The sequence below is a fragment of the Hyperolius riggenbachi genome, chromosome 1, assembly GCF_040937935.1.
Source record: "Hyperolius riggenbachi isolate aHypRig1 chromosome 1, aHypRig1.pri, whole genome shotgun sequence".
Classification (NCBI taxonomy): Eukaryota; Metazoa; Chordata; class Amphibia; order Anura; family Hyperoliidae; genus Hyperolius; species Hyperolius riggenbachi.
The window spans coordinates 292066683-292093359 of record NC_090646.1 but is presented as its reverse complement, the minus strand read 5'-3'; the positions used below and the strand labels follow the sequence as shown (position 1 = coordinate 292093359).

At 44.3% G+C, this 26677-nt stretch overlaps 2 protein-coding genes across 4 annotated transcripts in view; one reads left to right on the top strand and one right to left on the bottom strand.

Annotated features, from left to right (window-relative positions):
* The window catches only part of ELP1 (elongator acetyltransferase complex subunit 1), a 136738-nt gene extending 114379 nt beyond the window's left edge, over positions 1-22359 (bottom strand). The window contains exons 1-4 of one of the 2 annotated variants that reach the window (XM_068233717.1): positions 22285-22359; positions 15936-16106; positions 11993-12145; positions 10939-11020 (exon numbers count right to left, since the gene is read on the bottom strand). In XM_068233717.1, the coding sequence (XP_068089818.1) occupies positions 10939-11020; positions 11993-12145; positions 15936-16085 (385 nt within the window). In that variant the 5' untranslated portion in view covers positions 16086-16106; positions 22285-22359. Of the gene's footprint in view, positions 1-10938; positions 11021-11992; positions 12146-15935; positions 16107-22158; positions 22178-22284 lie in introns of those variants that run through there. The other variant, XM_068233718.1, reaches the window with a different exon arrangement.
* Positions 22360-22422: 63 nt separating this feature from the next.
* The window catches only part of TBC1D2 (TBC1 domain family member 2), a 161907-nt gene continuing 157652 nt past the window's right edge, over positions 22423-26677 (top strand). The window contains exon 1 of one of the 2 annotated variants that reach the window (XM_068233713.1): positions 22423-22594. Coding sequence is in view for 1 of the 2 variants with exons in the window: in XM_068233711.1 (XP_068089812.1) it covers positions 22592-22614 (23 nt within the window). In the remaining variant the exon portion in view is untranslated. Of the gene's footprint in view, positions 22615-26677 lie in introns of both variants that reach the window. The other variant, XM_068233711.1, reaches the window with a different exon arrangement.

Below are 26677 nucleotides of genomic sequence, written 5' to 3'. Positions count from 1 at the left end.
ATGCACGCAGAAACGAACTGCCGACATCTGGGATTCCCTGCCTTGTCCCCTGCTGTGCCTGGCTACCCTCCCCACACATACCTCTCCTCCCTCCCCCTTGTGTCTCTGTGACCCCCCGTGCGAGCAGAGGCTCACCTCCTCCATCATGCCCGCGGTGATTGAAGACATCGGGCTTCTCTGTGCGACTTCCTCTAGTGCCGGCTTCTAATGACGCGTCATTAATGATCACAGGCGATCACAGAGACACAAGGGGGAGGGAGGAGAGGTATGCGGGGGGAGCCAGGAACAGCAGGGACATAAACACAGGGGGGGGGGGGAGACATGAGGACACAGGGGGAGACCAGAGGACACTTGGGGGAGACAGAAGGAGGCATGGGGAGAAGGGAAGAGGCAGGAAGACAGAAGGACACTTGGGGTGACAGGAGGACAGTTGAGGATGACAGGAGGACCCTTGGGGGAGAAAGGAGGACCCTTGGGGAAGACAGGAGGACCCTTGGGAAAGACAGGAGGACCCTTGGGGAAGACAGGAGGACCCTTGGGGAAGACAGGAGGACCCTTGGGGAAGACAGGAGGACACAGGGGGAGACCAGAGGACACAGGGGGAGACCAGAGGACACTTGGGGGAGACAGAAGGAGGCATGGGGAGAAGGGAAGAGGCAGGGAGACAGAAGGACACTTGGGGTGACAGGAGGACAGTTGAGGATGACAGGAGGACCCTTGGGGGAGAAAGGAGGACCCTTGGGGAAGACAGGAGGACCCTTGGGGAAGACAGGAGGACCCTTGGGAAAGACAGGAGGACCCTTGGGGAAGACAGGAGGACCCTTGGGGAAGACAGGAGGACCCTTGGGGAAGACAGGAGGACACAGGGGGAGACCAGAGGACACTTGGGGGAGACAGAAGGAGGCATGGGGAGAAGGGAAGAGGCAGGGAGACAGAAGGACACTTGGGGTGACAGGAGGACAGTTGAGGATGACAGGAGGACCCTTGGGGGAGAAAGGAGGACCCTTGGGGAAGACAGGAGGACCCTTGGGGAAGACAGGAGGACCCTTGGGAAAGACAGGAGGACCCTTGGGGAAGACAGGAGGACCCTTGGGGAAGACAGGAGGACCCTTGGGGAAGACAGGAGGACCCTTGGGGGAGACAGGAGGACCCTTGGGGAGACATGGGGATACAAGAGGAGACATAGGAGGACACATGGGGGACGTCATGTACAAGACACTCCTGAAATATGGACACGCCAGGTTTAGTTTAATTTTATCTCGAGGGCTGTACTTATAGCCGAGGCCACCTGGGCCCAGTATTTCTTAGCTATCGGGCAGAACCACCAGGTATGTGCAAGATCACCTACAAGATCACCTACTTGTCCACACCCTCTGAAGCAGAGGGGAGAACTATACTTGGATATAATGTGCAATTTCTGGGGGGTTATGTAGGTGCGGTGTAGAATTTTATAGTTAGTCTCAATATGAGAGAAATAGTTACTGCCTTTGGCTAAAGTCAGGCAGCACTTAGCCCATTGTTTCATGTCAAGTTCCTGCCCCAAGTCCTCCTCCCATGTTTTTTATCGACGGGAGTTTGTTTGGCTCTAGAGGTTGGGATATTATGGAGTATAAATAAGATATAAGTCCGCCCTCCAGCGGCCTCCGGCTGCACCAGTGCTCATAGGTAGTGAGCCTTGTGGGGACGGGGTTTGATTGTGTGAGGGCTTTCAGGTAGTGCTATATCTGAACAGCTCTGTAAGTCTCTGTGGGAGGGTATTTAATATGTGAGCAAAATGTGGGCCAATTTGGGAATTTATCATTAATGAGAATACTTGTCAATGAGAGGAATTTATGTGACGCCCACCAGTGGAAGGGGCGTGAGTCCAGTCCAGGAGGGAAGTCAGGATTGCCAAGTATTGGCATTAGGACAGGTATGTTAGATTGTAACTTTTTGTTGAATCTCAGTCTCTGCCAGATGGAAAGTGAGTGGGCTGAAAGGGGTGATTGTCTTTTGTACTTTGCCGGGGAGAGGTGCGGAGACCACTGGAGGGCCGCCAAACTGATTGGTGACAGCAGATCGTCTTCTATTTCAGCCCAAAGTGGTCTGTTAAAGGTAGCATGAACTTGTGCCATCTGAGCTAGTTGAGCCGCTCTATAGTAGCTAAAGAGGTCAGGGACCCCCAGTCCCCCCGTCCCTATTAAGGTACATGACTGATTGTCTGATTCTACTCTTTTTATTATTTGCAATATATTTAAAGATTGAGGTTTGGAGGTCTTTTAAGGAGGCTTTGGTTATTTGTATCGGAAGTGATCTAAATAGATAGAGGATCCTTGGTAATAGATTCATACGTATGGATTGAATGCGTCCAGACCAGGAAATCGATGGAGAGTTCCACCTCAGCAGGTCTCCCTTCAGCTCGGACAGGACAGGTTTGTAATTTAATGCAAAAAGATTAGACGGGTCTGTAGAAATTTTTATGCCTAAATATGTAATATATTTGGGTTGATAAGATAGGCCCAGTTTATTAGCCAGGGCCTCTGCACTAAATTTGGTGAGGTTGGCAAACATTACCTCTGATTTGTTAATGTTCAAGGTGAGGCCGGAGAGTTGCCCAAATTGCTTAACTATTTGTAGTAAGTTTGGGATTGAAGTGTGAGGGGAAGAGAGGGTTAAAAGTAGATCATCTGCGAATAGGTTGGCTTTGTATTCAGATTTCTTAAGTTTTATGCCTTGGATGTCAATAGAGGACCTAATTTTATTCGCTAGAGGCTCAATTACTAGGGCGAATATGGCTGGGGATAGGGGGCAGCCTTGCCTGGTTCCTCTCCGGATAGGTATTGGTGTAGGGGAATCAGTGGGAAGCTTCAGGTGTGCCACAGGATTGGAGTATAGGGCGGTAACGGCATTTAAAAATGAACCCCCTATGCCAGCCCTCGACATGGTGGCATGCATAAAGGTCCAGTCTATTGTGTCAAATGCCTTTTCCATGTCGAGGGATAGCAAGGCAAACGGGGCTTTGGTGGCTCTAACTATATGTAGTATGTTAATTACTTTTCTAAGGTTGTCGGGGGCCTGGCGATGGGGGACAAAACCCACCTGGTCTCTATGGGTAAGAGGACCTAATACTTTATTCAGGCGGGCAACCAATATTGCTGTTAATATTTTGTAATCGAGATTTAGGAGAGATATAGGCCTATAATTTTTAATATCTAGTGGGTCACGTTTAGGCTTTGGGATCACTACTATTGTGGACTGAAGAAATTCGGGTGCTGGAACTTTGCCCTCTAAGATAGAATTAAATATCTTTTTAAGATAAGGTATGAGTACTCTCTTAAATTTCTTATAGTAAATTGCAGAAAAGCCATCGGGTCCCGGGGCCTTTCCGTTTTTTAACCGTTTTATAGCTAGGAAGATTTCAAGATCTGAGATAGGGATGTTTAAGGTCGAGGCTTTATCTGGGAGAAGGACGGGCGTCCTTAAGTTCTGGAAGAAGGCGTTATTCTCAGCAGCCTGAGCTTCTGTAGGTTTGGCTGTATATAAAGTTTTATAGTATTCTGCAAATGCTGTATGTATTTTAAGTGGGTCTGAGGTAGTCACACCTTGTTTAGTTTTAATTTGTAGAATTTTGTTAGAAGAGTGGGTTTGCCTAAGTTTTCTAGCGAGCCATGTGTTTGGTTTATTGTATTGTACATAGACCTTGGATTTTGTCCATCTAATGGCCCTTTCTGTCCGAGCCGAAAGGAGAATGTTTACCTGATTTTGTATATCCTGTATTTGTTTATAAAGGTATCTCGAGGGGGAAGAAGCATGTGCCATCTGAAGTAATGCTAGCTTGTGTTCGAGATTGCGTTGCTTTTCATTTTTAAGTTTTTTCCTATGGGAAGCGATTTTTATAAGGTGCCCTCTAATGGTTGGTTTGTGAGCTAACCACAATATATCAGGTCTAATTTGTTCCGTGTCATTACTTTTGAAGTAGTTATGTAACTGCTCCTCAATCTCCAGGACAACTTCCCCGTCTGCTAGCAAACTTTCGTTAAGCCTCTAAGGAGGTCTCGCAATTGGTGTAGTCAGGGAGGAACATGCCGTCCAGACTATGTCGTGGTCTGACCATGAGCTGATCATATGTCTGGCAAAGATTAATTTGGGTATTAAGGTTGCAGATAATAAAATTGTGTCAATTCTCGAGTAGCTATGATGTGCCGTGGAGAAGAAGGTGTAGCTTCGTGCAGCTGGGTTGTGTTCTCTCCATGAATCCACAAGGTGGTAGTCTGTACAAGCTCTGTTTAGGGATTTGGAGAGCTGCTTTTGCCTTGATGACGGGGGTTGCTGTGATCTATCCACACTGGGATTGGGGGCGCTATTAAAGTCGCCAGCCCAGATAATAGAATAGTTTGAGTAATTTTCAATTTGTTTGAGGATTGCATTAATCGGGGTTAGCGGGGCTTCCGGGGGAGCGTATAAATTTATGATGCATATTTTTTGTGATTGGATGGTGCCAATTAGGATAGTGTAGCATCCCTCGTCATCTGTGATAGTGTTCTCAAGAACAAAAGGAAACGTATTTTTAAGGAGCGTGATCACTCCTCTGTGCTTAGTGGATGCTGACAATATAAAATATCTTTGATATTGCATGTGAAAATATTTGGGGAATGAGGTTTTTGTGAAGTGTGTCTCCTGGACACATATTACATCAGGGCTACATTTCTGATAATCTAAGAAGGCTTTTCTTCTTTTAGATGGGGAATTCAGTCCCTTCGCATTATGCGATATTATATTAACTTGTGTCATATTTTAATTAGGTCAGAATTGCTTTCAGTAGCTATTAGAAATTTTAGTAGACCCAGGGGGTCCCGGGGGCCACCCTCCACCCCACCCGACCGACCAGCATCAAGTATTCCTGCATGTATAACTGACATATAAACAAAAAACATGGCCAACGTGGCCCAATAGCGTATATAGCATATTCATAAGTCATTGAAGAGGAGAACATCCTCAAAGTGATGAAGAGAGCAGAGAGCATTATTATACTACTCTCAGCTCTATTCATGTGTGGGGGACAGCACTTTCTGCCCCTCTGCCTCCGACATTCTGCAAAGAAAAAGTTAGTGTATTATCAACATTTTAAGAAACTGCATTTCTTGTCCTGCAGCACCATCTAGTGGTTGCTTATTGCTAGAACTAGGTCCTTGTTCCTAAAGTAGGTAAAGGAGCATCAAAGGCCTTTGATTGTATGTAGGCATCCGTAAATAAAAAATGACATCAAAAACTAAAAAATAGAGAAGAAATGCAAAAATAGAAAACTGTTTTGCAGCCTATATGTCGGTATAAGTCCCCTTAACCACTCTGTGTATAAGAGTCCGGCCCGCAGCATTATAAGGGCAACCCGGGTCATATGGTGATGTTTGAAGCGATCCAAATGGAATCAAGAGATTAAAAGTTCCGTTAGGTTTTGGATGGGGCTTCTTTGTGATTTTCCATATGGCTTAAATGTAAGAACCTGCGTCCAGTGTTTTTGTGTAATAGAAAGTCTATGGCCCAAAATATGTGGGACAGTACTCACGTTTATAGCTGTGAAGGGGGGGGGGGAACCGTTTCGGAGTGGATCCGTCAGGGAAGCGTGGATTTACACTGTTCCACCTGGAGAAGGGTATCTGCAGTAGCCGACCCGTGGGGCCCTGGCTTCACCTTGTAGGGTAGTCTTTGTTTGTGCAGGTGGATAGAGGATCAGATGTTAGATCTTGAGGGTTGCGTTGGGCGCAAGCGATGTCTTCTGGACGCCCAGACCCTGGCGGGGCGCGAGGTTCTCTGTGGTAGCGAAGTGAGTGGCATCGGTTCCATCTGGATTCCCGCTTGTTCCAGGTGCCTGCGTGCCTCTTCCAAAGTGCGGCTGGTATATATAGTGCCATTATACGTGAAGATTAAGGAGAAGGGAAATCCCCATTTATATCTTACCGCTGCCTTCTGGAGAGATAGCGTGGCAGGGCGAAGATTTCTGCGTCGCTGGATGGTTGATGGGGCCAGGTCAGCAAATAGCTGGACATTGGCTGGGGCTCCCGGTAAGGCGGTGAGGTTGCGGGCAGCTTCTAAGATCAGGTCCCTTACCTCCTCATAATGCAGTTTCAGTATTACATCTTTTGGTAGGTCTGGGTTGCGAACTTTAGCAAGAGCCCGATGGATCCGGACTATGCGAAACTGAGCCGGGTCCACTTGTGGCAGGAGCGCGCTGAAAATGTTTAAGGCCGCAGGCTTCAGATCTGTGATCGTTTCTGGTAGGCCCCTGATGCGGAGATTAGCCCTTCTACTGCGATTCTCTACATCCTCTAGTTTTAGTTCCAGCATCTCAATCTTCTCTGCCTGCTGGTCTAATTGCAGCTTGTCTGCCTCCTGTGCTTCATCAATCTCATCCACTTGATGTTCTATCTCGTCCACACGGCTCCCCAGGTCCTTGATCTGGTCTGTGATATCTTTGACCGCCTCCTTCAGTTCGAGTCTAAAGACTCGTTGGATGTGTGTGATGAGGTCTTCATGATGCGGAGGTAGTTTAGGGGTCTCGTCCAGGTCTGGGTTAAACTGCCGAGGGGAGATTGGTTGTCTTTCTGGAATTGATGGAGCACTCCGGGAGGCCTGGCTGTGTTCGTCCGCCATCTTGGTTTTGTCAGGGCGGGTCCCTGTCTGTGGCGGAGATTTGCTTGTGTTAGGAGAAGCGGCGTTTTTATGCCCGTTCTTCTCCTTACCCTTTCCTGCCATATTAGTGAGGTAAAACCTTCCCGTTTAGGGGCTGCAGGACTGCTGATTGTCGCTGTATTTAGAGTCGGAGAGCAGCCGAGGTGCGGAGCGGCAAGAAATCACATGCGTCCTCGCCGGCGCCGCGCATGCGCCCCCCCACACAATTTACATTAGAAGCTGACAGGAGAAAGGTGGTCAATGCACAGAGACAGCTACTGCTACCAGCAGAGAGAATACACAAGTAGGAAGTAGAGATCTTTGATTAATGGAACTACTAAAAGACGAAGTAAGAGTATACATCTACACCTGCTTCTGGGGAGAACATACAAATTCCTTTTAATTGAAAGAAAAAAAAAAGTATACACTTTAAAATGGCAAGACTGCCCTGTCAGTTTTGCATATGCATTGATACCATACCGTCTTCCAGTGGGTGGGGTAAGAAAGAAAGCAATTTGCTTGGCAGAGATGATCCGGCATGCCAGGCCAAGCAGAAAGCACATTTTCTAACTAGCCTGATGTCAGCCAGGCGATGGCTGCAGTCTCCACCAGCAAATAGGATGTGGCATTAAATTGTGATCATTTAAAAACTTTCTGTACACACCACTGTACCTCTAGTAATATTATTAATTCAATGTGATTGAAGCCCAATACTGTACTTAATATTCCAGATATGACCTTGCAAATTGGTTAAAAAGGAACAACAACATACCAGCACTACATTTTTGTATGTATCCCAAAATTTGACTTTAGCTGCAAGTGCTTGGAATTGAATATTACTGCTTAAGTTATTATTATCCAGTACTTCCTATTCCAACTCCCAAGTCGGTTGCCCCAACTTTATCCTATTTAATTCATTTGGCATTATTCCATTAGCTTGGCCAAGATGCATGGCCTAACCTTAGCCAAGGTTAAATTTTGACTGCCATTTCCTTGCCCATAGAGTGATCCTTCCAGAACTTGAAAAAATGTCATGTTATTCTGTATCATCTGCAAAACTGTCTACATGGTCTTCTCTGCCACCTACTACATCATTAATAAAGCTCTGAAAGAGACACTGAAGTCTCGTTTTTTACCTTATTTTCTTATTCAGCCTTTTTTCAGCATTCAATTCTAAGCTGAATCACTGCATTCTCACGGCAGAACGAGTTATTTATAGCCCTGAAATTGCCCAGCAAAGGTCCAGGGCTCGCATCAATCTGCTGCCTGGAAGAGGCAGAGCTGTGCTCTGTATCTTTGCCTCTACTCCAGTCAATCTCCCCGCCCCGTCTTCTTTCGCTGAGAGGCGTGGAGATTGACTGGATAAGCGGCAGAGCTACTGCACAAAGAGACCAGGCAGAAAATCTACGACTTGTAAAGTGGTAGAACTTTGCTGAGCAATTTCAGGGTTATAAATACATAATTCTAACGTAGGGATGCGGCGATTCAGCTTAGAATTTAATGCTGTAGAAGGCTGTATAAGAAAATAAGGTAAAACCAGACTTCAGTGTCTCTTTAAAGAGAAATTGAGTCACAACTGCCACTAGGGGGACCCACTACTAATACTGGACCATTTTGAGCGAGATCCCTTTACTGATACTCTTTGCCTTCTGTCCATTAGCAAATTCTTTAGCCATGTAGACAACTTTTCCTTAGTCCCTGCGTTCTCAGTTTCTGTACTAAGCTGTTGTGGAAAACGATGTTGAAAGCATTCACTTTGCAAAGACCAAGTATACTGCATCTATTTCATTCTCAGTATAAACATTTAGGGTTCGTTCACACTAGGGGCGTTTTCTGCCTTTTTTCAAGCGCAGGCGATTTTTAAAATCGCCCACAAAACGCTTGTTCAATGAATCTCTATGAGAAGGTTCATATTAGGGCGGTTTGTGCGCTGTGCGTTCAGCAAAGCGGTGCCTGTACCATTTTTGGGGCGTTTTTGCTATAATGGAAGGTATAGGAAGAGTGTTAAACACTTACAAAACCGCTTTATTTTGCATTTGCGTTCGCGTTTTTTTAGAATGCATTGTATTTATTCTTTTCCGGGTCAAAGAGTTCTCTTCCCAACTTGCGTCAGAGAGTGAATTACAAAACCACTCTGGAAAAAGCGCTTTTAAAAATATACAAAACCAGGAAGTCCTACATGTGCATATGAAAAACGCTTTTACCAGAAACGCAGTGTGCAGTGGATCGCCGGGAGAGGGAAAAAGCCCCCCACAAAACGCAAAATGCTTGCGTTGTTGATTTTAGGTGTGAATGAGGCCTTATATTATTTCTTCATGAAAGCTTTGCATGTTTGCCAAACAACTCTATGGCCTTGATTCACTAAGCTGCGTGAGTGACGTGAGTTAAAAAATCCTGTGCGCACGCTATGGGGTGTAGTGCTGTGTAGCATTCGGTGCTAACTTATGCCTGCTATTGTCTAGGTACCGGCCAATCCTTTAATCCCACCCAGAGCCGCGTTGGCTCCAGGGTCTTTGTAGGACGTGATACCTGCACTTTGATTGGCCCAACAGGCTTCCTGTCACACGCTCTGCTCAATTTAAGTTGTGCTGCTTTAGCAACGCAGCTTAGCGAATCAAGGCTTATGCCTAGTAAACCCAAGTTTATTATCTGATGTTAGCTTACTCTCAGCTGTGTAATTTTGTATTGTTAGTGTCCCTTAGAATACATTCAAACACTGTATACACAACTATTATTTTCCTTTGTTGACTTTTCCTCTTTTTAAAGGGAACCTTAAAGTGGACCCAAATTAAAAATACAAGATTTCAGAAATAAAATCTATTTTCTAAATTTTATTAAAATAAATAGCAGCCTTTTTTCAGCTGCATGATGACAAATATAAAATATTTTACATTTATTGGAGGAACCCCTCCCTTCCTTTCATATTGCCTGGACAGAATCCGGCAAACTGGTGGAGTAGGTGGTGTCCAGCAAAGGAAGAATTGCTAATGGCTGCCACCTGTATAACCCTAGTTATGAAAAGAGAAGGGTGAAAAGCATGCACTGAAATGCCCATAGGCTTGAATCAGTGTTTATTTATCTTTGTATGTGTCAGAGTGGTGCAACTAAATATTTTGAATTTAAAAAAATTTTTGGTTTGGGTCCACTGTAAGTGAAAGGACTACTGTACTGTATGTAAGCTGTCTTCTTCATTCTCCAATAAACAATGCCAGTTGGCTGAATCCTTAGCTGATGCTCTGCCTCTAATAATTTAAGTAATTGGCCCAGAATGAGCATGCACATCAGATGCCTTGACTCCAGTATGGCTTCACTAGCTGCATGGTTATTGCTGGTGTGTGACTCAAAAACAACAACACAAAAAAAACGAAAGTGTTAAAGGGACACTTAAGTCAAACAAAAAAAATGTTTTACTCACACCTAGGGCTTCCAATAGCCCCCTGCAGCTGTCCGGTGCCCTCGCTGTCTCCCTCCAATCCTCCTGGCCCCGCCAGCAGCCACTTCCTGTTTCGGTGACAGGAGCTGACAGGCTGGGGATGCGAGTGATTCTTCGCGTTCCCAGACACATTAGCACCCTCTATGCTGCTATATGGTATATGATATATGCTATAGCAGCATAAATGGCGCTATTGTGGCCAGGAACGCGAAGAATCACTCGCGTCCCCAGCCTGTCAGCTCCTGTCACCGAAACAGGAAGTGGCTGCCGGTGGGGCCAGGAGTATCGGAGGGAGATGGCGAGGGCATCGGACAGCTGCAGCGGGCTATTGGAAGCCCCAGGTGAGTAAAACTCATTTTTTTTGTTTGACTTAAGTGTCCTATTAAGCTCAGCATGACTGCCAGCCAACTGGCAACCTGAAATGGTTTATCAGGGAATGAAGATGCCAGCCCCCATACTCCTCTAACTATGGGTTCCTTTGAATAACAGGAAAATATCTGCTGTATGCCTGTTACAGGCAACTGACTGCTTGAAACAAGTCATGGCCTGGCTATAACTGAACTCAATTTCTCTAATACACTGGGACGGTCTGTTATCAAGACCTGAACTTTCAGCTAACATTGCTAGAGTTCTATGGCATATACATTACATTTAAATGTATAACCATACCAATTAATTCAACAATATTATACAGTATATAAGTCACAAACATTTTACAGTGAAACTATAAAAGGGCAACATAATAAAAGAAGGTATTTCACCAGGTATTCTCCCCCCAGCCCAACCATAAAAAGACAGATGTAAGACTTCTAAGATATACACGGTTCCCTATATAAATGTTTGACAACAAGTATTTTTACCTGTGACGAGGAGGACAAGTTCTTGATCAGGGCTCCAACTCATAGCAACTATGCCACTGTCCACACTCCCAACACACTCCAGCTGCAAGAAAAATAATGTACACTTAACTTGATTCACAGTTAATGTTTGTGCATCATACACAAACTTTTGGAATGTGCAAAGTGCATTTTAAAAATAGGTTTTAGATGCTAGTGAATGATAAAGAGAAGTATTGAATAAAAAAAGTCAGCTTAAAGGACAACTGAAGTGAGATGTATATGGACACTGCCATATTTATTTCCTTGTAAGCAATACCAGTTGCCTAGCAGCCCTGCTGGTCTATTTGACTGCAGTAGATTCTGAATCACACCAGAAACAAGCATGCAGCTAATCTTGTCAGATGTGACAATAATGTCAGAAACACCTGATCTGATGCATGCTTGTTCAGGGTCTATGGTTAAAAGTATTAGAGGTAGAGGATCAGCAGGACAGTCAGGCAACTGGTATTGCTTACAGGGATACTGTAGGGGGGTCGGGAGAAAATGAGTTGAACTTACCCAGGGCTTCTAATGGTCCCCTGCAGACATCCTGTGCCCGTGCAGCCGCTCACCAATGCTCCGGCCCCGCCTCCGGTTCACTTCTGGAATTTCAGACTTTAAAGTCTGAAAACCACTGCGCCTGCGTTGCCATGTTCTCGCGCCCACTGATGTCACCAGGAGCGTACTGCGCAGACACAGACCATACTGGGCCTGCGCAGTACAATCCTGGTGACATCAGCAGGATCGAGGACACGGCAACGCAGGTGCAGTGGTTTTCAGACTTTAAAGTCTGACATTCCAGAAGTGAACCGGAGGTGGGGCCGGAGCATCAGTGAGTGGCTGCGCGGGCGCAGGATGTCTGTAGGGGACCATTAGAAGCCCCGGGTAAGTTCAACTCATTTTCCCCCGACCCTCCTACAGTATCCCTTTAAAAAGAAATAAATATGACAGCCTCCATATACAGTACCTCTCACTTCAGAATGTGTCCCCATAGTTTACTACATAAACAATACTTAAACTGCACCATAAAAATTACCTGACCAGTGTTGAGATTACACAAGAGAACATCGCCTGTGGAGGTGGCAGCACATAATGACTGCTGATCTGGAACATCTTGTATTCCTACAAGCTGACCACTTCCATCCTCTGGTAAATAGCCCTCAGATGTTAAGGAGACATCTAAAATGATCTATAAAAACAAACATATTACATATCTATGTAAAAACAGTAAAACAACAGTGATTTTGATTATCATCTAGTTTACATTAAAGATTCTATGATTAATGGCATTATAGAGATTACAATACGACAAAGAAAAATAAAACATGCACACCTAAGTTTAGCTTTGACTTTATAGTGAAGTGTATTTCACAGGATGAAAGATAAAGTGCACAATCCTGCAGTGTGGTGCTGATTATCAGAATCAATAACTGTCACAAGGCTTAGAAAATAAACATATACAGCCCAATATCAAATTACGCATATGGGTTGCAATGAAATTTAGCAGTGAGCAAAAACCCTAATAGTTAGCACAAAGAGTGAACAAAGGGAGGGACTAATTACTGATAACGCTGTTTCAGAGGTGAAACCTCCTGTCTTACAGGACAACTGTAGCAAGAGGTATGTGGAGGCTGTCATAATATTTCCTTTTAAAGAGAACCCGAGGCGGCGTACTGGAATCCTAATAGGACCCAGAGCCATGTCATGTGCACAATGTGCAACCCAGCAAGTACTCGCGGCTTGGCTTCCTATTGGAGGAAGTTAGAAGAGGTGGAGAGCGGCAGGGGGGAGCGTATCATTGAGGGGGATATGCTAAGAGGCTGACTGATAAGTCTCAGATAAATAGAGCAGGCTAGCAACAAGCAGATTGTCGCTAGCCTGGCGATCTTTAAGGGGGTGCAGTGCGGTGCGGGTGGGGGTGTCTGTCAGCAGCGATATAGTGACCCATTGTGCACATGACATGCCTCTGGGTCCTATTCGGATTCCAGTATGCCGCCTTGAGTTCTCTTTAAACAATACCAGTTATCTTTAAGCAATACCAGTTGCCTGCTGATCCTCTGCCTCTATAACTTTTAGGCATAGACCCTGTACAAGCATGCAGCAGATCACGCCTTCCTGACATTATAGCCAAATCTGACAAGATTAGCTGCATGCTTGTTTCTGGTGTTATTCAGACACTACTGCAGCCAAAGAGATGAGCAGTGCTGCCAGGCAAGTGGTATTGTTTAAAAGGAAATAAATATGGCAGCCTCCATATGCTTCTAACTTCAGACATCTCTGTTCAATGCTGTGTTTTCCTACTTAGAAAACTTCTGCCTAGGAACAATGGTGATGCTCTATACAATCTAGGATACGCATAGTTCAATTCCAGGGGGCTAACCTAGAGATGTCTGGTCTAGGTGCCAGGATTTAGGTATAAAGAAAGGGAGGTCTGAGCCAGAAAACGTGTTGTGAAAGGTTATGCTTTAAATCCATGCACACCTAACATTTACCTCACGGTAAGCTATTTAACTCGTGCTGCACAGCGCAATATTTGTTGATGAATAAACCTGTGTTCAGGGCCAGTATCCATAATGAAAAAAAGTGTTTGAAGATACAGTTTAGAAGGACCAAGAGAACTGACCAATCAGGTTGCAAATAGTCCAGAAATCCACAGCTGGCAGACTTGACACAATCTATGAATCGGATAATGAAAATGGAAAATCTTATGCCCTCTGAAAACCATAAAACTGAAATCTTCTGAAGTAAAATAATAGGCCATGTATCACATTTTCTGAAAACCTCACAATTTCTCATACAGGTTCTTGCCTTTCCCACACATTGCATTTTGTGAGAATGCAATGTGCAAATTAGATACTTTGTTTCATCCTGTAGATAAAGGATGCAGAACATAAATTGCTGTATGTCTGCAATGTCCAACTAACCTTGAATTCCAACCTGCTCATTTCAAGAAATGTTAACTACTAACAAACTGAACTACGCAAGTATTTATGTATTCAGGAATGTATTATTGTATTATCCAAGTTTAGTAAATAAATTAGTGGTCAAAATGGGCAAGGTAGGTGGAATAATTATAATCTGTAATTCATTCCAAAGTATATACCTATCTGGACAAAGCCTTCCTTGAGCGATAATTCAGTGAATGCCTCTTGCGTAAACCCATAATAAAATTCTAACTAACAATTCGCAGCACCGTGCAAACACTTGGGAAGGCTGGTTCTAATATATTCTACCTAAATGTATCTCCTTGTTCAAACAAAACTTAAGCGAAATAAAATTTAAAAAGAGATACCTACCTCAGTAATGGGAAGCCTATGGATAGGCCAGAGGCTTCCCATATCTATTCATATCGCACTGTTCTAGTCTTGGGCCACTCTATACCTTTCGACTTAAAGAGACTCTGTAACAACAAAAACCTCCCCTGGGGGGTACTCACCTCGGGTGGGGGAAGCCTCCGGATCCTAATGAGGCTTCCCACGCCGTCCTCTGTCCCACGGGGGTCTCGCCGCAGCCCTCCGAACAGCCGGCGACTGTGCCGACTGTCAGTTCAATATTTACCTTTGCTGGCTCCAGCGGGGGCGCTGTGGCGACTTTCGGCACGGAAATAGACGGAAATACCCGATCTCCGTCGGGTCCGCTCTACTGCGCAGGCGCCGGAAACTTGCGCCTGCGCAGTAGAGCAGACCCAACGGCGATCGGGTATTTCCGCCTACTTCGGCGCCGAGAGGCATCAGAGCGCCTGCGCAGGAGCCAGGAAGGTAAATAATGACGTCACCGCTGCCCGGAGGGCTACAGCGAGACCCCCGAGGGACGCAGGACGGCGTGGGAAGCCTCATTAGGATCCTGAGGCTTCCCCCACCCGAGGTGAGTACCCCCCAGGGGCCGTTTTGGCGTTACAGTTCCTCTTTAAAGGGAAGGTCCAAGCAAAATAGAAAAATGAGTTTAACTTACCTAGGGCTTCTACCAGCCCCATGCAGCCATCCTGTGCCCTCATAGTCACTCACTGCTGCTCCAGTCCCCCGCTGGCAGCATGCCGACCTCAGAGGTCGGCGGGCCGCATTGTGTACATTTTTACGCATTCCCGCTAGTGCAGGAACATTAACACATACAATTTTACGCGTTAGTGGTTTAATGCGTTAGTTAGTTTAATGCGTAAAAATGTACGCATTAAACCACTAACGCATAAAAATGTATGTGTTAATGTTCCTGCACTAGCGGGAATGCGTAAAAATGTACGCAATGCAGCCCGCCAACCTCCGAGGTCGGCATGCTGCCAGCGAGGGACTGGAGCAGCAGTGAGTGACTACGAGGGCACAGGATGGCTGCATGGGGCTGGTAGAAGCCCCAGGTAAGTGAAACTCATTTTTTTATTTTGCATGGACCTTCCCTTTAAGGGGCTAATAGGATTCTTCAGTGAGCAAACATAGCCATGGACCAGCGTGTCTGTAATACGTATGAGCGAGCAAAGCCTACACATGCCCAGTAGAACGAAGCCACTCATGTGTAGCTTCTTTTTGTGTGCACAAGCAACTTTATTCTTCTGTGCATGGGCTGACCTTATTCGCACAAGCACAAAACTGACATGCTTATGCTTGCACAATGAAGAAACAGAAGGAACTGGAATTGTGGGGTGCCTCTGCACCATGCATGGGCTTCCCACTACCTATCTTCTTTATTTTAATTCACTTCAGGATTGCTTTAAAGTGTACCTGAAGGCATCATATCAGTCAATTAGTTAAAAGCAGATGAAGATTGGACAGAGAAAAAGCTATGCTTAGATTATAAGAGCGCTATTTAAATGGAGTGTACTTCTTTCTTATTTAATTTAATGGTAAAAAGAAAATGAGATATTTGAGAGGTTTAAAATTGTTTTTGCTCTGATTTGTTCGATTTGTTCTTATCTCTTTCCTTAATAAGATATTCTTAACTCACATAATCATTTTTTTTTAATTAAAAATTGAGAATATTTAGCATCTTACCTGTTCTGAATTTGGATCCAGTTCCACAAAACCATAATTTGAGCCAATAAGAACACTTCCAGTATCTGTACGTATGGAGCTGCACTGTGGACAGCCAATGCCTTCAGCTGAGGTGCAACGTAAAGACTTGAGTAACTTAAGGTTTCGCATATTGATGATTTATTCAAAAACCTGAAGAAAAGGAAATAAACATAAGACTCATCTTATTGGTTGCCTTGAATATAGGATGGTAGAAAACGTATTCAAGGTTTAGCAAAGGATACTGCAGTGGTACTGTCATGTTTAACAGATAACCTGTTATCTGTTATATAAAATCCTCTAAGATTTTATAGCTGGAGGCAAAAGTTTGTATTTGAATCGAGTGAAAATCTACCCATGTGTACCCAGATGTCATTGGCCTCCCCAAAGGAATCCAGCACATTGTATCATTTCACCCAACAACATCATTTGTGATGCACTTTTCTCGCACATGACTCAAAAGATTCAGAAATCATCTATGCTTCCATTTCAGGTTTGAGGATGGATTCAAAGTGGTCCGTTGCATAACGTATGTGATATAATGTGTATGAATTGCAATGGAGACTAGACATTGGGTCCGATCCAATTCACTTTTTCTCCTACGTTTTCTCCTAGGGATATATTTTTTATCTTCTTTTCAGCACACCACAATTGAAATAGTGCCAAGAAGTTGGTGAAAAGGTACTTTCAAAACTATTCTGAGTATTTTCTGGCTTACTGATGGCTTAAAAAGTATTTTATTAATAAGATGTGAAAACCACCTAAGAGAAAACTAAGAAGAAAGGCTAGGTTCACAGTGGGACGTTGTGTTGCGATGTGACATTAAAGAAAGTAGCAACCTTAAATTGCAACGTAAAAAAAAAAAATTCAACGCACATTAATGCCGCGTCAACGTCACATAAAGTAGGTACAGTAAGTCATGCAGGCAATAAAAAAAAGTATGCTTCCCTGTATCTGTTAACCTCTGCATTTAGAAGTAACGCACTGCAGTAGCGCATTACCATAACGCAAAATTTACAACGCAACATTAACATCGCACAGTGAATGCAACGTTCATGTTGCGTTATGGTAACGCACTGCTGCATTAACATTGCAATGTGGTAAACTGCGTTATAAGACTTTATTAACGTAGGACAATAACAATGTCCCACTGTGAACGTAGCGAAAAAAGTGAATTGGATCAAGCCCTTTGACTTTAAAACAAAGCCTGCATACAGTGAGTTAGCATAACACGATCGGTTACAAATCAGTACTGTGAACAGGCACATAGAATTGTATGGGCAGTCAGTTGATATTGCAGATTTAGGGCTTGAGTCACTAACCGACGTTAAAGGAATACTATTGATTCACATATTTTTTTCAATTGACACAGGAATTGTTTGGGAAGTGCTGCTAAGTACTGGTGTATACATTGTAGTAGCAACTTCTTTATTTACTGTTAGCAAAATACATTCAAAGTTTACTGACGCCAAAACTGATGGCTGACTGAGCCATGAGGAGAGGGGAAATTCCACTCACACTTGATCAGTTAACTGTATGTGTAGCTCTGTGTGTGACAGAGAGAGACAGGACACAGGAGCTGCAGCTGTTGGGAGCTCTGTTTCTGACTGAAGTGTCTGAAGAGAGCACAGGAAATGTAACCAATTGTCACAGCTTTTTCATACTGTTTTTGCTTTCAGAGTTTGATATTTGCTTTCTGTAGTCTGATATGCAACTCTGGCTGTGCATTGAAGCAGACACCCCTTCTGCAATTGATTTGTCCCAATATAGCTAAATCCTACCCTCAATAAATTACAGCTTTTGCCTCTGATATTTAACATGAAAAGTAGGAAAATGTTTACACAGCTACTTAGACATTATTTGTACGTTATCATTTTAGAACACTTGGGGATCAATAGTATTCCTTTAAGTGATAGTGCCGGAGTGAACAGCCGCTTAGTGCCCCATAAGAGTAGCTTTGCGGGCACTAATAGTCCCACAAAGCTACATCGCGCACAAGACCACTCGCATCGCGGTGGGACAGTAATAGTGCACAGTGTGATGATAACGTCGCACCCGCTGCCTTGTATAGCGCATCAGGTGCCCCCGAAACAGCGCATCAATGCGCCGCTTCGAGGGCACCCAATGCGCCGTTTTCGGCGCACCTGGTTTACAAGGCAGCGTGTGCGACGTTATCGCACCGCGCACTATTACTGCCCCGCCGCTCTGTGCACGATGTGGGTGGTCCTGTGGGCACAAACCACCTAACGCTGTGGTTTGCACCCACTAACTGTTAAGGCCTCCTAACCGGCTTAGCCCTGGTTAGTGAATCGAGGTCATATTCTGCAACACAAGTGGGTACTAACTAGCCCTAATGCATGAAATGTAGTTGTTTGAAGTAGAGGTCTTTAATAGGAAGAACTGTTCAGAGAACAAGGTAATAGTGCAACTTTAATATCATAAAAAGTGTGAACAAAGTTTAACAGATCTTCCTTAGGTGAAAAGGTGTTTAGTTTTTGCAGTGTTCATTAGGAGAAAGTAGATTTTACAAAAGCAGAGATTTGATTGCTGAAGATTATTCCCCCCTAATTAATAAACGAAAGTTGCAGACATGGTAAAAGCTTCCATAACATATTATGAAAGTGAGTACCAGGGTTTAATCCTGGTACACGCAATCCAATTTTGATTGGCCAATTTTACCACCTCCACCTCATACTTTTTTGAGGTGGTAAAATTGGCCAATCAGAAATGGATGTATGTATGTACCCTTAAAGGATACATCTGGGAAATATATAAGAAAAAAAAATCAGATTTACTTACCTGGGGCTTTCTCCAACCCCTGGACACATAGGCACGTCCTTCGCCGTACTCCTCTCCAAGCCGGTCTCACCTCCGTAGCAGCTGCTGACCCGACCAGGTCACCGGCCACTGCGTATGCATGGGAGCACAACAACAAGTGGCGTTGCCGCACGCTCATGCAAGCGCAGTGCTGTATGGAGGGGGCCCCAGGAGACCGGCTTGGAGCGAGGCTGCGGTGAGAGACACATAAGCTACCAGGGGCAGGAGGAAGCCCCAAGTAAATACATCTGATTTTTTCCCAGATGTATACTTTAATCTGGACCAATCAAAATCGGCAGCAACTACATCTGTTAGGTCAATTTACATACAAAGTGCAATCAATTTTGCATCAAATCACAAAAAAAATCCAGTTCATGGATCATTTCTATTCCTTAAAGCGGAATATAATCCTGCACTTCAACTTTGCTCTAAAACATTATTTATAGCATATTATATGCAACCAGCATTTTTTTTTTACTAGACCAGCATTGGAAGGGTTACACACAGAGCTTTAAAGTTCCTGGAGAGAACTGCTCCCTGCGAAGTTTAGATAGATACATTTAAGCAAAACAAAATGTAACAAGTGTGGAATGTGACTGGCTCTCTCTGACTGTGCAGGAGCTGGAGGACAGCCAAATAGTGTGTAACATTCCTCACTTGTTACATTTTGTTTACTTAAATGTATCTATCTAAACTTGGCTGGGGAGCAGTTCTCTCCACAGAACTTTAAAGCTCTGTGTGTAACCCTGTCAATGCTGGTCTAGTAAAAAAAAATGCTGGATGCATATAATATGCTGTAAATAATGTTTTAGAGCAAAGTTCAAATGTAGGGTTATATTCCGCTTTAAGCTGCGTACACACATGCGACAACGATCGTGAACGACGAACGAACTTTTAATTGATGAAAGAACGACCTAAGTAAAGTTAGTTTTTAAAAGTGTGTAACGATCTGATCGTTAGTACGAACGTTACATCACGTAAAGCAACTATTGCGCTTGCGCATAAAAATGAAAAGTTCCATGGGGAAATGGCGAAATGCGCATGTCAAGCCTAGTACGAACGACGGTTTCCAATGATGTACTACTTTTGCAAATGATCGTCGTTGGAAAAAATCCGCCAAGCTAGATCGTTCGTTTTTAACGATCTAGCTCGTCAGTCGTTAGACTTAATAGTCGTTGGCTGCTTTTTTTTTTTAAACGATCGTCGTTTGAAATGATTGGGGAATGATCGTTTCAAACTACTATAGTCGCATGTGTGTACGCATCTTGACACACAGTTCATACTTGGGAGGACTGCACGCAGTTTCCCCACATGCAGAATCGCAACACATGTACATGCTAATCAACCTGCTTGTTCACATCTAATGAAGATCCAACATGCAGGGGAAATAAATTGCTTCCTGCAGCATAATATCATTTACTGCATGCACTTTACATATTAAACTGTCAGCTGACTATGGATGACGCACCAGTTAAAACATGCATTACAAATTTAAAAAATGATGCTTTTTTTTTGTGTGAACTTATGTGTACCCTCCCCAACTGTATCTGTATTACTTTTGTAGTCCCAGCAGAAAGAAGCCTCCTGCTCATCCTGAACTTCCAACTCTACCCCTTTCCGATTAAAAAGAGTGACTCCAGTAAGATAATTGTTTCAGGCATCAGTAATGGGGATGGTCAAAGAGATAGCATTAATTCTGAGTTGCTAAAGAATTAATAATATTAATAAAAAAAATCTAGACAGCTTGAAAATGGACCAATAAAATCCCTCCTTGGCTCCATTCAGTTGGTCTATTTTCAAGCTGCATAAATTTGCATAATTTTGCATAGCTCAGAATTATTTGAATCTCACTGGCCTTCCCTAAGGGCCCATTCACACTGGGGCGATTTGCAGGCATTTACCACCGATCGCCGAATCACAGCTATTGCTAGCGCTTTTAAAAGTGGTAGTGTAATTAAAAGTATATGGCAGCAATCTCACTGCCGTGATCGCCGTTGATTCACTGCAAATGCAAATGTGGGGGATATTTTTCAAGCAGCCATACACTAGACCCAGTCATGTATCTTGGGTGGCAACATTTGAGCCTACATTTTGAGCACCACAGAACGAATCTTAGCCTTTCAGAAGATTCGCTACCTGAAGTATTGCATTGTTTCAGTAATAATAGATTGTTAACCCTTTCTTCTTAGCGCAGCCTAGCTAGTGGGTTCCTCTTTCCAAAATAAAGAGATGCCGGTGGCAGCCTTCTACCTGAACTTACCTCAGGAGGGGGAAGCCTCTGGATCCTATCGAGGCTTCCCCTGTCCCACGGTGGTCTCGCTGGGCCCCTCCGAAGCCCCAACCGACAATTTGTCAGGCTGTGGTGCAGGCGCAGTAGCGTCTACAATTGTCACCTTCCCCAGCTCCAGCGCAGGGGCAGTAGCAGCTCGCGGCTGGGGATAAGGTGGAAATAGCTGATCCCAGTCGGGTCCGCTCTGGCAACTTGCGTGTGCGCAGTACAGCGGACCCGACTGGGATCGGCTTATCCCAAGCCGAGAGCCACTACTGTGCCTGTGCTGGAGCCGGGAAGGTAAATATGTAAATGCTCGCTGTTCGGCGGGGCACAGCAAGACCACCGTGGGACGGAGGAGTACGGGGGAAGCCTCGATAGGTCCCCTCCTGAGGTAAATACCCCCAGGGGCACATTTTTCTAACAAGTTTTCTTTAAAGTGTTTGTGTCGCACGCACGTTCCTGGCTTGTCTGTTGCCTAATTCCAGCGGTTTCAGGGCATCGATTGCATCTATGAGATTGGATGGTCTGTGGTTTGAAGCTGAGTGGGAAGCATTGAGCGTTCCAGCCAGTAGGGTAGCTTATCGTTAGGCAGAACAGAGGGGGAGCTTAGCGTTAGGCAGAGCAGAGGGGGAGTTTGGCGTTAGACAGAGCAGAGGGGGAGCCTAACATTAGGCAGAGCAGAGGGGGAGCTTAACATTAGGCAGAGCAGAGGGGGAGCTTAACATTAGGCAGAGCAGAGGGGGAGCTTAACATTAGGCAGAGCAGAGGGGGAGCTTAACATTAGGCAGAGCAGAGGGTCACACAGGAAAAAGTTTAATTTGAGAAGGCGAATCAGGAAAATCAGTGTAATGTAGGTTGGAACACCATCTTGGATTAAAGTAAAAATTAGACATTGCGGATTTGTGGTAGTTTTCTTACTTCCCATGGTACTAATGCTTGATGAATTTTGAGAAATGCAAATAATGATTTTGGAAATTAAAATACACGTCATGTCATATTCCAGCAGTGACAGCTTCAGTGCAGTATGTATAATAATTACGTTAAAAATATTTCACCCACAAAATAATGCAGGTTTAGGAGATTCTCATTTTCCTACTGGATACAAGTGACACATACCTACACTACTAATCAAGAAGGCGTTTCAAAATGTAAACACTATTAAGCGCTGACAATGTATATACGGGTCCACTCCATAGAGTGTAATGTGTGCTTTGCATATATGTGCGTGCTTGCATACTATACCGGCTCGTAGTACACAATCCACGCTTTCAGCTTGCATGATGAATATCACATCCCAGTGGCTAAAGGACCCTGTCACGTCACTTACCCACGTGACCTTCGCTCATGTGACCACGTTAGCGTCAAGACTTCAGGAAGTAAACTAACTGCCTAGATGAGTAGAGTCTGTTCTCAGCACCGGGCAGATTCCGCTGGAACGACGTGCTAGCCCTAAGAATAAGGAGTGTAGATTGCAGTGGTGGCTTCACACGCCGTGATCTACCTCGCTATCTGTTTTTGATCTGCACACCAGGGCAAAAATACGAGCTTTATGGTGAGGACTATCCGTGAAAGGTATGGGTGAAAAGTGAGGACCACTAGCTCACCAGGAAAAACTATGGGGGTGTTGAGGACCACCAGCCAATCAGCAAAAGTATGGGGGGGGGGGGGGCGGCGGAAGGAGGTGGGGGCCACCTCCCCAAGGAAAAGGTATGGGGATGGAAGGAGTGTGAGGAACAGTAACCCTCCAAGGAAAGCTGAGGGGTTTCAGGGTAATTATCAGTGATGCTTCCCCTCTGGGCAAGAACTTATCACTTGCTCAAAGGAGGTGAACAGTCTATCACCTATGTTCCAACAACTTCTTTGGGCACCTGGGATCCTTCTTTACTCAGGAGACCCTAGATGCCTGTATTTTTAATAAGTACAGAAAGTCATTTTGATTCCCTACATATTTAGTTAAAAAAATGTAACACTTTTCGGTACTTATCCATTAGCCGGGCGCATCTGGCAGGTGGCGCTAATTACTATTCCCCCTCCATGCCGACATGGATAGTAGGGAAAAATGTAACTCTGGTGGAGTTTTGTCGCCACCTGCCGGATGCGCCCGGCTAACGGATAAGAACCCACTTTTCTCATCTGTCACTCCACCTCTGGCCTCGGAGCACAGGCTACCACTCCTTCCAGCTGGCTACTTGGCACTATACTATCCAGGGAGCCCCGGCAAAGCACCTTTAAGCTTCCCGCCAAGCCACTCTGTTGGTCCAGAGACTAAGGGCCAGTTTCCACTAACTGCTGCATGCAGCTGCGAGATGTGTTGACGGCACTTCCTGGTCTGCGAGTACGCAGATGAATTCCAGAAGCCATGCCATACACGGCTATGGGATTTGCTGCTGGCCACACAGAAAAATGCTGTAATGTCGGCCGAATCATTAAGGCAAGCAATTCGGATGGCGGCGTTTTGCTTGCGTGGAAACTCTGCGGATGCGGTCTGATTTCTGCAGCAGTGGAAACCAATGAAAATATTTCTCAGAGAGGATTGTCATTGGTCTAATCTCTGGAACAATAGGGAGGCCCACTGGAGGGCTCAAAGATGGTTTGCAGGCTCCCTGGATAGTATAGCGCCAGAGAGCCAGCAGGAATAAGTGGTGGCATGTAGTACTGGAGGCCAACAGCAAACGGCAGTGTGACTGGCGGTATCAGTGGCAGCCGTGAGATGATTCTTCAATCAAAGTTTATTATTCTACGTCCAGAATAAAAGACAGAGTCTTTCATGTCAGGCACTGTCTTAATTATGTAGGGGGGAGTCTCAGGGTTAATTACTTAACTGATCAGCTGTAATTCATTACACATGTGCTGCCCCCCTCCCCAGGAATGCAGTCACCGCTATGTTTCCAAAGTCTTCTGAAGCTCTTTGGAAACCTTTACCTGGGTTACTGTGGCTTACCCCCAGCTTGGCAGCCACGAATCAGGCTGCAGCTGCCAAGCTGGGGGCAGGTTGTGGCAACACAGATGTGGGTGGCCAGAGCCTTGGCAAAGCTGAAAAAAAACAAGCCACAGCCACATTACTGAGGGGGGCTGAGTGCTCACCTGACTGAACGAAATAATGCAGATCAGGTAAGTAACCCTGTGCAACACCCCCCCCCCCCCTCCTCCAATCCTGCACTTAAGACAAACCCTGGCATGCTATGTCTTTTACTGGAAGTAATCTTTGATACTAAATAGGTATAAGGTCAAAAGAAAAGAAGATCTGCACAAAACCGCACCACTAAAAGATATATAATCATCAAAAAATCTTTATTCTGTACCAAACATCAATAAAAAGTAAAAAAAAAAACTATTAAAAGACAAGTAAAGGATGGCATGCTATAATATCTGATATAAATGCACAATAATGATCAGAACTGTGTCTACTGCATGGTAACATCAAATATATGTATAAACATTGATGCACAACATGTAATAAATCAAGTATCCCCTGCTCCAATAATCCAAAAATCACATACTAAATATAGTATTGCACACAGTGGGACCAAAAACAGTGGTCCACCTAAATGTGTAAAGGGACTGTTGTCCAGAAAGTACAAGTGAAAACACAAGCAAACAAATGGCAAAGACTGGGCTTTGAACTGAGAGCGCCCAGAAGGAAAGGGACAGTAAAACCAAAGTGAAACACCGGTCTGCGGAACTCCGCAGGAGAAAGCAGAGTAGGGGACAGTGAAGAGGCTGAGCAGTGGACAAGTGCTTACCAGGCAGAGAGTCCCGTGGTGAGCAGCATGTCGCCGTCGCGATTCGCCGCTGGCTGGCCGGCCACGATTCTCCCTGGCTGTACAATATTTGTTGGGTGGCTTACACTTTTGTTGTCCCTTTTTTTTTTTTTTTTTTTTTTTTTTTTTTAAGACAAGTGAAGCGACTGGGATATAGAGGCTTCCATATGTATATCCTTTTCAGCAATACTAGTTGCCTAGCTTTCCTGCCGATCCTTTGCCTCTAAGGCTAGGTTCACCGTGGGCTACTGCGGTGCATCGTAATGACCACATTGTAACGCAGAACATTGCATTTCAATACAAATGCTATGCAACGTTCACAGTGCGGCCATTGCACTGCGTTTTGACAGTGCGGTATCCTGCATAACATTGGCGTTAACAATACAGTGAGGCATTCTTTTCATTGACTATGCTTCACTGTATGCGACGCAATGCTCAGATAATGGGCGGTACTGCTTTCCCATTGCATTGCATTGCGTTCCCACAGAGAATGCAATGTGACTCTCACTGTGAACCTAGCCTTATACTTTAAGCCTTAGATGCTGAACAAGCATACAGCATATCCAGCGTTTGACATTATTGTCAGATCTGATAAGATTAGCTGCATGCTTGTTTCTGGTATTATTCAGACACTACTGCAGCCAAATAGATCAGCAGGGCTACAAGGCAGCTGGTATTGTTTTTCCACTTAAAGAGAAACTCCGACCAAGAATTGAACTTTATCCCAATCAGTAGCTGATACCCACTTTTACATGAAAAATATAATGATTTTCACAAACAGACCATCAGGGGGCGCTGTATGACTGATTTTGTGCTGAAACCCCTCCCACAAGAGGCTCTGGTACTGTACGGTACTCTGGGCAAACTGCCACAATGTAACAATGACACACACAGGAAATGGCTGTTTATAGCTGTCTGTTAAAGCCAGAACAGCTACATAATCTGCCCACAGTAACAATGTCACCATGTAATACATGTCAGAATGTGAATCTGGGAGAGGAAAGATTTTACAATGAGCAAACTCTGACTAAATCATGTATACATAATTATTGTAAAAATTAAGCACCTTTTTATATTAAATTATTTTCACTGGAGTTCCTCTTTAAAAACCAGAGCAATTTTCACCTTTCAGCGCTCCTTCCATTCATTCGCCTATAACTTTATTTCTACTTATCACAACAAAACAATCTATATCTTGTTTTTTTTAGCCACCACTTTATGTGGTACTTTTTTGCTAAGAATTATTTTATTCTAACTGCATTTTAATGGGAATATTAAGAAAAAAATCATTTCTCAGTTTTTCGGCCATTATAGTTTTAAAATGAAATTTTCTACTGTGGATAAAACCCTCACATTTTATTTGTCCCGGTTATTGCAACATTAATATTTCCCTAGTAAAATGTATGGCACTAATAATTTTATTTGGAAATAAAGGTGCATGTTTTCAGTTTTGCGTCCATCACTAATTACAAGCCCATAATTTTAAAAATAACAGTAATATACCTGTCACGGAACAGCCATGAGAAAAGAGAACGCAATCGTAATCGGTTTGCTGCACCGGTTTGTCGTTGCATTTCCAGATCTCGATTGTATGTCTATGGACCAGGCAGTCAAACCTGGGGTCTCTCCTTCCCTCAGCAGAGAAATAGTTCAGTAACCTAAGGTACAGGATGCCTGTGATTTGTAATTAGCATGTGACTGGAATCTGGGCCTTAGCAGAGGTGTCAATTGCTTCTGCCATATGGCTGCCTGAAAGGAAGCTAGCTCCCCAGGTGTCCATGGAAGAGCTAGCCAGTGCAGCACTACTGGGGGCATATTTAAATGCATGTGTTGTATGATTTATGTCTGTTACCTGAAAACCGTGTATAGCCCAG